The 16,476-nt window shown below is 37.5% G+C and overlaps 1 protein-coding gene across 1 annotated transcript in view; it reads right to left on the reverse strand.

The window, feature by feature from the left end:
- The window catches only part of adamts18 (ADAM metallopeptidase with thrombospondin type 1 motif, 18), a 58,907-nt gene that overhangs the window by 16,222 nt on the left and 26,209 nt on the right, over nucleotides 1-16,476 (reverse strand). The window contains exons 13-16 of the mRNA XM_067400609.1: nucleotides 8,967-9,139; nucleotides 4,817-4,947; nucleotides 4,512-4,635; nucleotides 3,701-3,948 (exon numbers count right to left, since the gene is read on the reverse strand). Coding sequence (XP_067256710.1) covers nucleotides 3,701-3,948; nucleotides 4,512-4,635; nucleotides 4,817-4,947; nucleotides 8,967-9,139 — 676 coding nt within the window. The remainder of the gene's footprint in view (nucleotides 1-3,700; nucleotides 3,949-4,511; nucleotides 4,636-4,816; nucleotides 4,948-8,966; nucleotides 9,140-16,476) is intronic.

Here is a 16,476-nt window from a genome sequence, read left to right on the forward strand (position 1 = left end):
AATACAGAGCAGCTATTCCAGAATCAGGCTCAGGAGGAGGTCTCTGATCCATCTGTGATCCGGCTAGCCATCTGACTGTGAATACAACACATGGAGAAACTCTAGCTCTTCTGATCCAGGGTCAAGACCCACATGAATCCATTGCACCATGTCTGTGCTCTGATATAGGAAGTCTAGAGTTTCAGTCTTAACATGCAACAAGAATCACAATTTTGAATATCAACTCAACATGCAAGCATCATTCCCTGTCCAAATACTGCTTCCTTGTATCTTATATTGTCTTACGTTGCAATAAAAGCTTCACTGCATGCTTCTATCCCCATTCTCGCGCTAGATGTCCCCTCACTATCTTTCACCCTAGTCATTCTAAATAATTATGGAAAATCTGGGGCAATTACTGAACTCTGTTGAACAGCACCAAGACAGGTTCATTATCAAGCACTCCGAGTATAGGGTTACTACACAAGAATCCATCTGTGCCCTGTAGAAGTTCCTCCCGTCATGAAGAAAAATTAGTAGATGAAAGACTGATGAATGGGAGCATGGATACCACATCTAAAGGCCCCAATATACTTCAGGCAAAATCAAAAAATATACTGGTGTGATGGAATTTTGAAAAAAATCAGGCCCCAATAAATAAATAAATAAATTAAGTAAAGTGACATGTACCCAAGTATGGTATCCCATACTCAGAATATGTGCTCTGCATTTCACCCATCCAAGTGTACACACACAGCAGTGAGTATCAAACACACACACTGTGAACACACACCCAGAGCAGTGGGCAGCCATTTTACTGTGGCTCCTGGGGAGCGATTGGGGGTTAGGTGCCTTGCTCAAGGGCACCTCAGTTGTGGGTAATGACTGTTCATTTACTCCCCCCACATACATTTCCTGTTGGAACCCGCAATCTTCGGGTTAAGTCCGACTCTCTAACCATTAGGCCACAACTGCCCACTGATACAATAGGGCTTTTCACACTTGAAATAGTTAATCCTGGGTCATCCTAACCCCGGGTAAATGGAATCCTGGGTTATCTTGCTTCATGTTTTACACTGCTCATAATTTACCCGGGGTTAACAATTAATCCTCGGTATTCATAAGCTGACATTTCACATTGTACATTCCTAAAACCTGGGTTAATGTTCTTATTTGCATATTCGCGGTGTCAGTGTCATAAACGCAGCACACAACCTGTTTACCAAGCTCTAGCATTGCGCATCCTCGTATTGCCGACTGTCCTATTGAGTTTATACTGAATGGACATTTCGGACTATAAAGGTAAGAATGAAACGGTCTCTTCTTCACTCAAATTGTCACGTTTTCCTCCAGCATTTGACATTTTTCCTCTCAAATGCTTAATTTACTGTTTATATACAGTGTGCAGTGTTTCTGTGACTATCTAAAGCATGTGAATATGAGGCACACTACTGGTTATCCGTTGCTAGCATCTAGCTTTAACATTCTAACAACAGGTAAAAAGCGGTGCTAACCCTGCTTCTAAATTGCAAGTGTAAAACATTCCTTTACCTGGGGTTAAAAGCAGTGTTTAGAACGACGATAACCCAGAGTTAAGTGCAGTTTGAAAAGCCTTAATGAGTTCAAGTTCATTTGGAGTTTGGTTTTGGGATTTTAAAATACACTGAACTTAAAAAGTTTGTGCTTCGAGCTACAATTGGTCCATGGCTATTACGCAATAGGTAGGTGTTCTCCAGGGTTCCACCTTCTTTGATGTGGAAATCTTCCCTGGGTAATTTCTTCTGTTCAGTCCGGATCTGCTTGCTACAGGACTGCTACAAGAATGTCAATACCTAAATTAATCTTAAAAGGGTGTTTCCATGAATCATGTCAAGTTTGAAGGGAACCGTTCTGATATGTCTCGTCTTGTGCCTCTCAATCCACCTTGCTGAGCCGATTACAAGTTCTTGAACCAAGTCAAAGTGTTCATTCACATTTCACATTCACAAAGTGCATTTTCCTTGGAGTTCAATAAGGGTCTTGAAGCTGAAGAAGCAGAGTAGACTGAGAGATCCAGTCAAGCATAATTGACCAGCTGCTTCCCTCGAATTACGACCCCAAGCCTCTCTGATCTACTGAGTTAAATTGCAGAAATCTTAATCTTTTAATCTCTCTCTACCCTCCTATTCTTTTTTAAATTACAGAGCATACTTAGAGAGATTAATGCCAACTCATCTGCAAATCAGACCTCTGCTGCCACTGCCCACCCTGGGGAAAATGTAATGAACAGAGGGCATGTAGGATAAAGGGGAATGCTACATGCACGTAACTCACAGGTGGAGTACAGTGCAGATCAAAGTCCAGTATACAAGATGAAAGTGAAGAAAAATGAAAGTGTACATGTCTAACTTTTGTACAGCTAACTTACACAACACCACCTGCAATCCTATCAAGACCAAATTGATTTTTAACAGTTTGAGGTGTTGGTAACAAAAGAAATTTGGATATATGATTGCAAAGATTTTATGTAGCGTACCTAATGTGTCTGCATTTGTTGTATCTGGTAAGTGAACAACAGAAAGACATCCAAACATTGTTCACCTTACTTAGAGTTCAATTTGACATTTTATGATGGTTACAACAAAGGTTTCAGAAAATATTCAGCAGCATTATTATTGTTGAATTGTTCATTATTCTATTTTTTTAGTCATCATAACTTAATTTTCTCTACATCTTGATTTAACAAACGTCTTCAACTTGAAATCTTGACAAGATCTCAATTTATTTGTCCCTTAACCTCAATATGAGCAAAGTTATTTTTCAGAGATAGACATAAAAGTTGTTTTCTCACATTTTCTTCTTGGTCTGGTAACAAAATCCATGGTCCCACTTTATGTTAGGTGGCATTAATCACTATGTATTTACATCAAAAATAAGTATTTACTTACTGTGTTCATATTGTATTGCAAAACACTTCTATAGATGATTGAGGTGGGATACAGGTAAGGTTAGGGACAGGTTTGGTGGTATGGGTAGGTTTAAGGTGTAAGGGATGGGTCAACTGTGTAATTATAAATGTAATTACAGAAAGTAATTACAGATGTAATTACATGCAGGTATTTATAAATATAAGTACAATGTAAAAATCTGTATGTGCACAATAAGTTCATTGTATCAAATTAATTTAGTACATACTAGTTAAGGCCACCTAATATAAAGTGGGACCAAATCCATTTCTAAATGTAATGGATATATAATGGATATATACTGCTGTGCATATACTGCTGCGCACTTCAGATTTGCGCAGATATATGAAGCGCCCCTAATATGACTTAACCTCAAAGGTCTTCTCAACCCATACTCATCATGTAAGAGGTGCCCTGTGCTGCCCATTAGTAAGAGCACACAGTGCATCGAGTTCAAAGCTTAGTGCCATTCACAGTGTCGCACCATTTGATCTTGAATCTCCACATACTGAAGATGAAAGTCACAATGACCATGTCGGCTCTGGCTTGCAATTAATCCCAAACAGAGGCGTTAGTCTCCCATTTGACTCATTTGTGTGCCTTCTTTTCTGTCTCTCTCTCTATCTTTCCCTCATTTGTTTCTCATCTCTCTTGCCCACCCACTGTCCCTCAGCCTTGTTTTCATCTGACCGAATGGCCATGGTGCTCTTGCCAAGACCCTGTCATGGCTAATTCACTAACAGGTGTCAGGCCAGACGGGGACGGGGGTGACTCACTTCAAAGAGCAGGGTCTCATTAGTGGGGCCTGTGGCGTACAAGGTCTCAGGCCGGTTGAAAGAGCGCTGATAGTTGAACGTAGTGCCAGCAAACTGAAATTTGCCCGGCCAGTCTACTGTCCAATCCCCCGTCAGGTAGTAAGTGCCACGCTTCAGGCTGCGAACAGCCAGGTAGCTGGTAGAGATCTCCATCTCCTGCACCCTGATGCTCCTCGCTCCAGCAGGTACCATCACAACGGGATAATACTCTGAAGAGAGAGAAAAAATGAGAAATAGGTTTGCCATGTCTGTTCACTTTTGCAGTTCATACATTTTTTAGGCCCAGAGGGAACAGACATCTTTGAGGTAATGCATTATCACATACTTTAGTCAGAAGAGAGCGATGAGGTGCCAGACTGCAGAGCTCTTGCTGTGTAAGTGCTCTAAAAAATTCATTGCCACCTTCTGTTAGGTCTGAGTGAGGAAAGGAGCTCTAAAGTGGCCCACAGACTTGTATATACTGCAAGATTTTCATTCCAACTAATTACAATCCCACCCAAAATTCAGTCCCTTTACTGGCTCTTCACATTATATACATTCAAAAGTTTGGGGTCAGTAAGATTATTATTTTTTTTTTAATTAAAGAATTGTTCTTTAATGAATTGTTCAATAATGACAGTAAAGCCATTTAAAGTATTTCAAATAAATGTTATTCTTAAGAACTTTATATTCATCAAAAGGTTTCCAAAAAATGTTAAGCAACACAACATTTGCCTGAGAAGGTCAGAAGGTATGAAAGGTATGAAAAGAACACCCTCTACAAGCACCTTACCATTGGCTCTGTGCTGAAGGGTGTACTGGCCACTGTAGAACTTGCAGGTGGAGTTGTCTCCTTTACACACCCCACAGGCATCTAGAGCGGCCTTTGATCCCAACACCTGGTCACAGCCCACCGGCTACACAAGAAAAATTATTAAAATGAAATTTTCAAACTGACATTCTCAGTTTAGCCCATTGGGCCTGATGAATATAACAAAATGCACATGTCAATCAACTGAAAACCAATGAAAAATCAGTGGTAAATGTGATGCCAGATATATGACTCGTATATCTCAGAATCCGCATCTCCTCACATACCTCACATATCCCATCAATGCACACGCCTCCTTTGTAGTCAGAGCAAGACGTCCCATCTTTGACTTTGCTGGACATAGCAAAGAAAAAATCAAAGTCCTCAGCAATGCAGTACAGCTTGCAGATGTCCTCTTCTAGATAGGAGATGAATAGGGTCATTAGCTCCAGAGTGATTTTATGTTAGATCTTCTTCTAGATCTGTCCACTGGTACACTCAGCATGCTGCTATAAAGTTTCACACATGAGGACATATATGATCTTACAGACATTTTTCAGACAAAATGCAGGTGGACATTTATGTGAAATACAAAACAATTCTTTGAGACGCATGCACAAACCCAGAAAAATTAATGATTACCATATATCACATTTAGTAGGTCGAGTAGTTTAAGTTTGAGTACTGGAGTACAAATTGCTGCAAAAAACAAATAAAAAAATAAAATAAAATAAAATAAAATAAAATAAAATAAAATAAAATAAAATAAAATAAAATAAAATAAAATAAAATAAAATAAAATAAAATAAAATAAAATAAAATAATAAAATAAAATAAAAAACAATAAAAAATATAAAATAAAATACAATACAATACAATACAATACAATAATAAAATAAAATATAAAATAAAATAAAATACAATAATAAAATAATAATTATTATTATATTATTATTAAATTAAATTAAATTAAATTAAATTAAATTAAATTAAATTAAATTAAATTAAATTAAATTAAAATATCATGCATCTTCTATTCCTAGCAGACACAATGCAAATGTGAACTACTGTCTAGTGCTAATTACTGGGCATGTGTAAACTGTGTGTGGTTGGCCATGAAGCAACTGGAAGACTCACCATGTTGTACAGAACATACCCACAAAACCCATGTTACACTAAAATTTAAAACTCTGTTACAAATGGACCCATAAAGCTGGAATGCAAGAGGGGCGGCTCTATCCAACTCTCCCACCGAGAGAAAAATATGGACCTATCACAGATCTGTATCTGCATCCACACTTCTCAGTCAGAAGAAACAGACTCAGGCTTATTCAATACAGCAGCACAGTTTGAACTGTTAGATTTAGATTTTTGTCCTTCTATCAGGAACATACTGGATCATAATTCTTGTGCTTTTACTTCAAAGTAAATCACTTCATTTGAGTTCTGTAAAACCACAATGATGTTACAGACTTAAAGGTGCAGCTGAAAGGGAAACCAAACAATAGTAAAAAACAGCAAAAGCTTAATTCTGATTAATTCCCCTAAAAGTAAACGGCAAGTGAAACTTATCAACAGAAGACGTCAGTGGTTAATCCAATTTGATCTAATGCCAAAAATCCCAGTCAAACAGGGGTAAGTGCTTCCTAACACCTGTACTAGTCACTGAAAGTATCGCAAGGCCAGACATGATCTACTGATTAGAGCACAGAGCTCCAATTACCCCACTGACACCCCTGGATACCCCAGGAGACAGCTCAGCATCTCCTCGCTAGTCCTTCTCATTAGTTTTAAGAAAACTGGCAGGGTAGTATCTAAATGTTCTTATCCTTTCCCTTTTTTACTCCCAGCCCGCTAACTCATAAGAAAGCCCAAATACATAAACAGACTCAATGGGTCCTTTTCAGGTCCAAACCTGCCTACCAGGTTGATCAGTGCACTGCGCTCACAGAACGAGTGGCTACATGTTTCCAGTCCAAATCCATCCACAGCTCAGTCAACACACATTAGGTGAGATGACTCGCTTGGGTGGAATATGTTTGTCTGATGTAACAATCTCAAGACATATTGTCAGAAACGAATGGGCATGATTACTATTTAAAAACACACCTGTTTTAGCTGAGTCAGATATCAGAGGGTATTAAAACCTAAGTAGGCAAGGTCTAGGATGAATGTTTTTAGAGGTTTGTTGTAAGAATTTGTCTGACAAGGTTGCATATATCGTCCAAAATTTTGAAGTCAGTGAGATTTTTTTGAAAGAATTCATTACTTTTATTCAGCAAGGACATATTATATTTATAGAACATTTACAATGTTAGATTGAAATTCTATTTCAAATAAATGATTTTCTTTTGAACTTTTTATTCATCAAAGAATACAGAAAAAAAATGTATCACCGTTTCCACAAAAACATTAAACAGTAAAACTGTTTTAAACATTGAAAATAATACTAAATTTTTTATATTTATTTTTTTGAGCACCAAATCAGTATATTAGAATGATTTCTGAAGGATCATCTGAAACTGATGACTGGAAAAAATTATGCTGAAAATTCATTCATGTCACAGGAATAAATTTTATTTAAAATATATTAAAATAGAAAACAGCTATTTTAAATTGTAATAAAATTTCACAATATCACTGTTTTTACTGTATTTATTGATCAAATAATGCAGCCTTGTTGAGCAAAGAGACTCTCAAAAACATAAAATATTATATGTATTATATATTATATTTATTATATTATATTATATTATATTATATTATATTATATTATATTATATTATATTATATTATATTATATTATATTATATTATATTATATTATATTATATTATATTATATTATATTATATTATATTATATTATATTATATTATATTATCTCACACGTGCAGTAAACAAAGATGCATGGGGAATTTTTTAGCCACAGCAGAGGCTTCCTGTGCTCTCTTCCAACCATTAACTCTTTCCTCCCCATTGACGGAATTCTTCGTCATTTATGACACAACACTTTCCAGGCATTAAAGGGTCAGTTCACCCAAAAATGAAAATTCTGTCATTTATTACTTACCCTCATGTCGTTCCACACCCGTAAGACCTTCATTAATCTTCGGAACACAAATTAAGATATTTTAGTTGAAATCCGATGGCTCCGTGAGGCCTGCATAGGAAGCAATGACACTTCCTCTGTCAAGATCCATTAATGTACTAAAAACACATTTAAATCAGTTCATGTGAGTACAGTGGTTCAATATTAATATTATAAAGCGCAGAGAATATTTTTGGTGCGCCAAAAAAAAAAAAAAACGACATATAGTGATGGTCGATTTCAAAACACTGATTCATTTGTGCTCTGAAGCTTCCTGAAGCAGTGTATAGAATCTGCAGTTCAGAGCGTCACGTGATTTCAGCCGTTGGCAGTTTGACACGGAGCACAAATGAATCAGTGTGTCAAATCATGATTCAGATCACGATTTGACACACTGATTCATTTGTGCTCCGAAGCTTCCTGAAGCAGTGTTTTGAAATCGACCATCACTATATAAGTCGTTATTTTGTTTTTTTGGCGCACCAAAAATATTCTCTGCGCTTTATAATATTAATATTAAACCACTGTATTCACATGAACTGATTTAAATATGTTTTTAGTACCTTTATGGATCTTGACAGAGGAAGTGACATTGCTCCCTATGGAGGCCTCACGGAGCCATCGGATTTGAACTAAAATATCTTAATTTGTGTTCTGAAGATTAATGAAGGTCTTACAGGTGTGGAACAGCATGAGGGTGAGTAATAAATGACAGAATTTTCATTTTTGGGTGAACTAACCCTTTAAAGGAAATTTCCAGCAATCCATGTTTTCAATGATATATGGTAGGGGCACCATTATGCATCTTCTGAAATAGTGTAGAATCTCCGGATCAAAACACAGGCAAAAAAAGCGATAAAAACATTGCTTATGCACATGTAAAATAACATGATCCTTAAACAGCATATAAATCAAAACTGCCTAATATTACTGAATAAAACGTTGACCCAGGACAAGCTATAGGACTGTGCAAGCTTTGGGGGTGTTGATGGAAGCAATCTACCCCATCAGTGTTTTGATCATTGTTCTGAATCTGATCTGGACGTAGTTTTTGACAAAAACATGCTTTTCTCAGCGTATTGTTCTAAATGTTGCTTGCATGAAGCTAGATTTTTATTTATTTATTTATTAAGCAGAGGCTCTGTTATTTCTTTTGATATATTGCATGTTCAGATAATCATATAAAAAATATTCTGGAGGCCATGATAGTTCTGTGAAAATTATTAAAAATGCTGGTGGTGGCTGGCATCTTTAAAAAAAAAAAAAAAAAAACACTGGTGGGGAAAGAGGTAATGAGACATTTGCTTTTGCTTGTAATTAATGCATAAAGGCCCAAATATCTCCCATACCTTCCACTTTGGTGTATGGCTTCCATTTGTAGTACCATCCCCTGAAGGGTTTGCTGTTGTACTCGGCGCACTGCTGAGCTCTGAAGTCCACTCCATTGGGCTGGCATGGCTTGGTGTTACACAGCTGGTGCAGTCGACTGGGGCCTTGGCAGAACTTGCCGTTGTGCTGTGGGCTTGGGTGAAACAACCAGCAATTAGCACAAGCGAACATGGAAGCAGGGAAAGAGAGAGAGAAGAAGAGAAGAAACAGATGTGCCTGAGCAAGCATTCAACATGCGAGTGGAATGACAGCCATTCAGTATTTTTTGGAAGAGGGGCTGGTGAGATACATTTCATATGATGTGCATTAGCATCTGCACTAAGAGAATGTCTTTGTACGTTATCTGTGATGTGTCTGACTGAAACACATCCCAACTGACAGCTGTAAAAGATATAAAATGTTTGGGATGCAATTTCATTCATGACTTGGACTCACTTGTGTTTTCAACAGCAATGATTTTTGAATTTTGAATTCTGACACACAGCTGTGCTGATCTACTTTACACATTTTGTAATCTGAGTAAACTTGATCCCTGTTGCATTCAAATGGGAAACCTGTTGAAAATGTTTTGTTTTGGATGCTGGTAACTACACTGTCAGAAAAAAAATGTACAAAAATGTAACTTTAGGAATACAACAGCTTGTCACTGGGGCAGTACCCTTAAAAGGACAACCTCACAACTTATCTACCCTTAAAAGGTGCATTTTTGTACCTTAGAGTAGTAATAGGCTATGTTCTGTTAAGGCACTACTATGAACGTTTTTTCAGGTGAACAACATCACTATGCTTATCCAACAAAATTACAACCACCACATTAACATAAACCTGCTTGGACCAGCATGAAAATTCATTCATTCATCTTTATTCTTTGAAATCTGTAATGACCAATTGTTGCACACAAGGCTGGATATCATAAAAGGTCAGCTCTCAGGCTCTGGACTGTGTTCGAACCGTCACCCTGAGGCAGCTGGAGGCTGGAGAAGAGCGGCAGCCTCCTCCCAATGCCACAGGAATGCCTGCGAGTGCCACATGAAGCAGACAGTCACCATCTTTCCTGCAGCTCCTGTAACTGAGGCTGTGAGAGCGGAGGCATGCTTGTGGCACGGCTGCATGTTTTAAAGTGGAAGACTCTTGGGTACCCTCTTGTAGCCTAACCTCAAAGCAAAGGACTGTGCAATGTGTGTGTGTGTCTGTGCATGTTCTTGTAGTCTCTGGCCTTTAGCTTTTTATTGCATGTTCACACTTGAGGTTAGGAAACCGCTCACAGAGAGAACAGATGAGTCTTAAAAATCACTCATCATCTATATGCAACGTACAGTGATCAAACACAGTAAGCATGAGGAAAATTCACACAGTGAAATAAACGAATAGCTGTTAATCTCAAAACTTACAATATACTTCTATTGTCTAGAGCAGGCATTTTCAAACTGTGGGTCATGACCTGCTGGTGGGTTGAAGAGTGTGAATAAGAAAGTCAGTGTAATGGTGGTGCGTTCAGCTGCAGTGAAAACAAACATACAGAGTGACCTATCGAACAAATAACTCTAAAGAGTTTTATATTATTTTAATGAATCATTTGAATGGGTTTTTAGTTAAATGCCTGAAATAAGATCTGTGGTTAAAGGGTTAGTTCACCCAAAAATGAAAATTCTGTCATTTATTACTCACCCTCATGCCGTTCCACTCCCGTAAGACCTTCGTTAATCTTCGGAACACAAATTAAGATAGATCGCGATTCAGATTCAGATTGCGTGTCAAACTGCCAACAGCTGAAATCACGTGACTTTGGCGCTCCGAACAGCAGATTCGATACACTGATTAATTTATGATCCGATGCTTCCTGAAGCAGTGTTTTGAAATCGGTCATCACTAAAGTCATTATTTTTTTGGCGCTCCAAAAATATTCTCGTCGCTTTATAATATTAATATTGAACCACTGTACTCACATGAACCGATTTAAATGTGTTTTTAGTACATTAATGGATCTTGAGAGAGGAAATGACATTGCTCTCTATGGAGGCCTCATGGAGCCATCGGATTTCAACTAAAATATCTTAATTTGTGTTCTGAAGATTAATGAAGGTCTTATGGGTGTGGAACGGCATGAGGGTGAGAATTTTCATTTTTGGGTGAACTAACCCTTTAACACAGGCTCAAAATATTTTCATGTTTTATCTTAGAACATAAAATACAGCAGTAATACCCCATACGTTTTTTTTTTTGTTTGTTTGTTTTTTGTTTTTTTGCTTTTATGTGTCTTGAAAAAGGCAGTTGTTAAAGGATTAGTTCACTTCAGAATTAAAATTTCCTGATAATTTACTCACCCCCATGTCATCCAAGATGTTTGTCTTTCTTTCTTCAGTCGAAAAGAAATTAAGGTTTTTGAGGAAAACATTCCAGGATTTTTCTCCATATAGTGGACTTTAACAGCTATCAACGGGTTGAAGGTCCAAATTGCAGTTTCAATGGAGCTTCAAAGGGCTCTACACAATCCCAGCAGAGGAATAAGGGTCTTCTCTAGCAAAACGATGGGTCATTTTCTAAAAAAAAAAATTAAAAATGATATACTTTTTAACCACAAATGCTCATCTTTTACTGCTGTGCGATCCGCCACGCATTACGTAATCACGTTGGAAAGGTCATGCGCGACGTAGGCAGAAGTACCACTGAAGGGCGAAAAACTCTATCTCATTTTCTCTTTAAACTTCAAAATCGCCTTCAATATCATTGTTTTACCTTTTTTTTTTTTCTTTTTTTTTTGTAAAGGGCATTTGACTTTGTACGTTAACTTTTGTAGACACTGGATCGGTACTTCCGTCTACGTCAAGCATTACCTTTCCAACGTGATTACGTGATGCATGGCGCATCGCAGAGCTAGTGCAAGACGAGCATTTGTGGTTAAAAAGTATATACATTTTAATTTTATTTTTTTGGGAAAATGACCTTCAACCCCAGTGAAATCTACTATATGGAGAAAAATCCTGGAATGTTTTCCTCAAAAAGCAAAATTTCTTTTTGACTGTAGAAAGAAAGACATAAACATCTTGGATGACATGGGGGTGAGTAATTTATTAGTCAATTTTAATTCTGAAGTGAACGAATCCTTTAACACGTGACTAAATAGAACTACAGAGAATGTTGGGGGCATTAAACATCATCATGGCAAAAATCAAAACTCATCTACTCATTAGTTCACTCTCACAACCTTGTTGAGTTCATACTTGCGCTCTTCAAATTATGTTAAAGGTGCCCTAGAATTAGAATTTGAATTTACCTTGGCATAGTTGAATAACAAGAGTTCAGTACATGGAAATGACATACAGTGAGTCTCAAACTTCATTGTTTCCTCCTTCTTATGTAAATCTCATTTGTTTAAAAGACTTCCGGAAAACACTCGGATCTCAACATAATACCGACTGTTAAGTAACAGTCAGGATCATTAATATGTATGACCCCAATATTTGCATAATGCCAGCCCATTCGACGCATTAGACAAGGAAAGGCAGTATTAAAGGGATAGTTCACCCAAAAATGAAAATTTGATGTTTATCTGCTTACCCCCAGTGCATCCAAGATGTAGAGGACTTTTTTTCTTCAGTCGAACGCAAATTTTTATCTGCAACCGCTCTGTCAGTCTGTCAGTCAAATAATAGCAGTGATTGGGAACTTGAACAATAAGAGTCGAAGAAACTTCCATAGACAAATCCAAATTAAAACCTGCGGCTCGCGACGACACATTAATGTCCTAAGACACGAAACGATCAGTTTGTGCGAGAAACCGAACAGTATTTATATAATTTTTTACCTCTAATACACCACTATGTCCAACTTCGTTCAACTTCCGGTTAGTGAGGTCTGATCGCGCTCTGACAACGGAAGTGATGTCTTGCGCTCATTGAAGTATATGGGCGAGACATCACTTCCGTCATCACAACACGTTTTTTGACCTCACTAACAGGAAGCTGAACGAAGTTGGACATAGTGGTGTATTAGAGGTAAAAATTATATAAATACTGTTCGGTTTCTCGCACAAACCGATCGCTTCGTGTCTTAGGACATTAATGTGTCGTCACGAGCCGCAGGTTTTAATTTTGATTTGTCTAAGCAAGTTTTATTTACTGTTATAGTTGAAGTTCCCATCTACTGCTATTATTTGTCTGACAGACGGCAGCGGTTGCAGTTAAAAATCATAATTTGCGTTCGACTGAAGAAAAAAAGTCACCTACATCTCGGATGCCCTGGGGGTAAGCAGATAAACATCAAATTTTCATTTTTGGGTGAACTATCCCTTTAACGTCTGGATCTGTGCACAGACAAGGTAAGCCAGCAAGAACAACAGCGAAACATGGCAGATGGAGCAATAATAACTGACATGATCCATGATATCATGATATTTTTAGTGATATTTGTAAATTGTCTTTATAAATGTTTCGTTAGCATGTTGCTAATACTGTTGATGTGGTTAAAGTTACCATCGTTTATTACTGTATTCACAGAGACAAGAGAGTCGTTACTATTTTCATTTTTAAACACGTTCAGTCTGTATAATTCATAAACTTCATTCTTTATAAATCTCTCCAACAGTGTTTAATGTTAGCTTTAGCCACAGAGCACAGCCTCAAACTCACACAGAATCAAACGTAACCATCTAAATAAATACTTTACTCACATAATTCGAAGCATGCATACAGCATGCATGACGAACATCTTTTAAAGATCCATTTGAGGGTTATATTAGCTGTGTGAACTTTGTTATGCGATGTATATATAGTCGAGAGCTCATGGGGCAGAGGGAACGCATCTCTTAAAGGGGCAGTGCTGAAAAAATCAGTGCATAGTTAATGATGCCCCAAAATAGGCAGTTAAAAAAATTAATAAAAAAAATCTATGGGGTATTTTGAGCTGAAACTTCACAGAGTGAAGGAGAGGAGAGGTCAATGAGATCAATGATAGTCTAACAGTCCTGTCAGATGGCTGTTTGTGCATGTCTGCTTTTGTTTTTGGAGCAGGTTTTCAGGCTGATCCTATTAGAGTTTTACTATGGCTCCATATGGTAGAGCACTTACAACAACACACAGAGCACAGAAAGAGATTGAGAGAAAAGAGAAGGATAAGTGTAGGTTTCCTGATTAGACATTAAAACAACTGCACTCAAATTAATTAAAAAGGAACATTATTCTCTCTTTCATTCTGATGACAAGACTTTGCAGCATTATTTTGAAACTGGGGAACAGTAAATCTTTGAGCAGCAGCACCGGGTGCAAACTTTAGAGGAAACAAGGTCACCCACAAACAATGTCTGTCTGCTTGCCTGAATCCTCCCAAAAAACCCCACCTAGACCCACATCCTTCTCAATCCCACTCTCTCAATACATCACCCATCACTAAGACTCCCATCTTTAATCAAACCCTCATTATGCCCACACTGTTAGCCATTAGGTATCCACTTTAAAGTCAAGTCATTAAAACAGAGCCCTCCACATATAAATAAACAATACCAAACAATGACGTAATGAAATTGAATCGTTTGTTTGTTAGAGGCTTTCCGGAGTCCCGAGGGTGGTTATACATGCATCCTACTCTTTCAACTTTGGCCTCTGGTAATGGTGCATTAATGCTACCCATATTCTGCTAGTTAACAATATTTCCTGTACACTAAAACTTCAAAAAGGCAATCCCACCAACAACCATCTCCACTAGGCTGTTGCCAAGAGACATATTTCTCAAACACTCATATCAAAGACACACAAACCTGTAAATCTGGCAGCTGAGTATGGATACAGTCAAGGGAGCGCATTTATCAGATCATTTTTATTGATAAATGTTATTTGAGTGAGATGACATCTCTTGCCTTTGGCTTCAGCAGCTGTCTCCTGAGGACCTTATACTGAAGTGGTGAGTATGGGGATTCCCCTTGAACCTCACCGCCACACACAGAAGACATACCAACACATATTCTGCTGCAGGTGCTGTCTGAGAGACGTAAGGGAAGTTTATCCATCAAAATGCCTCTTTTGTGTTCTCGATCATGTACGAGCGAAATGATACAGATAAAATGTTCTGATCCACATGAACTCTGAATTTCATACAGAATGCAGGCAGATGTTCATGGTGTGCACCTCATAAATATGTGTAAACAGACGCTCGATGAGAAGAAAAGTCAGTTACAATGCCCATGGTTCACTTGACTGCAGGATAAAAAGCCACAATATCCCCTTATTTTTATTGAACCACGAAGGGGGGTCACACTGATAGCAAAAACAGAGAAAATGGAGACTAATACCTCCCCAAAATCTCAGATTATAGTGCAAATTCTGCCTTAAAAGCAAACCCATCTAACAGATTCGCTGCACCCATAAGCCTCTCTTAGTGGATCAGACGCCATTGGACTAATACAGACCAACAGAATCAGGACAAAAACAAAACAAAAGAGAGAAAACATTCTCACGGAAAGCACTTGGAAAGTGTCTATCCCTGAGTTATTGAGGGGTAAAAAATATACTCACCATTTCTTTTTCCAAATTAAATACAACATATCAAAAATGTAATGATATCTAGGTAATTGTAAATGTTTCCATACAGCATAATCTGAATTGAAAAACAGCTTTAGTTGATTGGGTCCGAAAAATGTGCTTTCCAAATGCAATCATTTTGCAACATCTCTAAATGTTGTGCATCTATGAGAAGGATCTTTAAATCAAAACCAGGATTCTACATAAGCACATTGCATGAGATCACAATGCATAATATAGATCATGTGTACCCAATCTAATATTTCATATGTACCCTTTCTGGGCTGGGTATTTGCAGGGCTTTAATTGAGTTCTCCATCTCACATCACATCACTTTGAATAGTTTCTTTCTTGCTTTCTTGCTTTCTTTACTGGAACTGTTCATGTCAGACATGTTGGTCTGGCTGTCTAAGGTATTATAAGTATTTCCTATTCCAACAGAAATATGTTAAGATGCTCTAGACAGCCAGATGTTGATGAAGCACAATCCCACGTTCCATCAGCTTGACCAAACCACATGTAGAGTCACCTGCGGTCTACAGAAACCCAATCTCAAATAAACCTGCCACCACATACAGAGAGGAAGCACCTGAACCTAAATGCACAAAACTACATCTACCATTTGACAGACACTCACATCTTGAACAATCCTGCTTTGTATTATATACCTTAAATGCAATGTAAATTGCTCTGGATAAAAGCATATGCCAAATGTTTATTATTTATTTATATATTTTATATATTTATTATTTAAGTATTTATTTATTTTATTGTTTGTTTGTTTGTTTGAATGCCTTCTGTTTTCATTCTTTCTGGTGCTGCAATCATTACATAGTGTAAGTGTCTGTGTACTCTGTAGATACACTGACCTTGTGCGTTCATTAGAGGGAATACTAAACAGTAAAACCCTTGACATAGCAGAATACACTTAATCCAAGATTATGCAAAGTGTCAAAAT

The sequence above is a fragment of the Chanodichthys erythropterus genome, chromosome 11, assembly GCF_024489055.1.
Source record: "Chanodichthys erythropterus isolate Z2021 chromosome 11, ASM2448905v1, whole genome shotgun sequence".
NCBI classification, from domain to species: Eukaryota; Metazoa; Chordata; class Actinopteri; order Cypriniformes; family Xenocyprididae; genus Chanodichthys; species Chanodichthys erythropterus.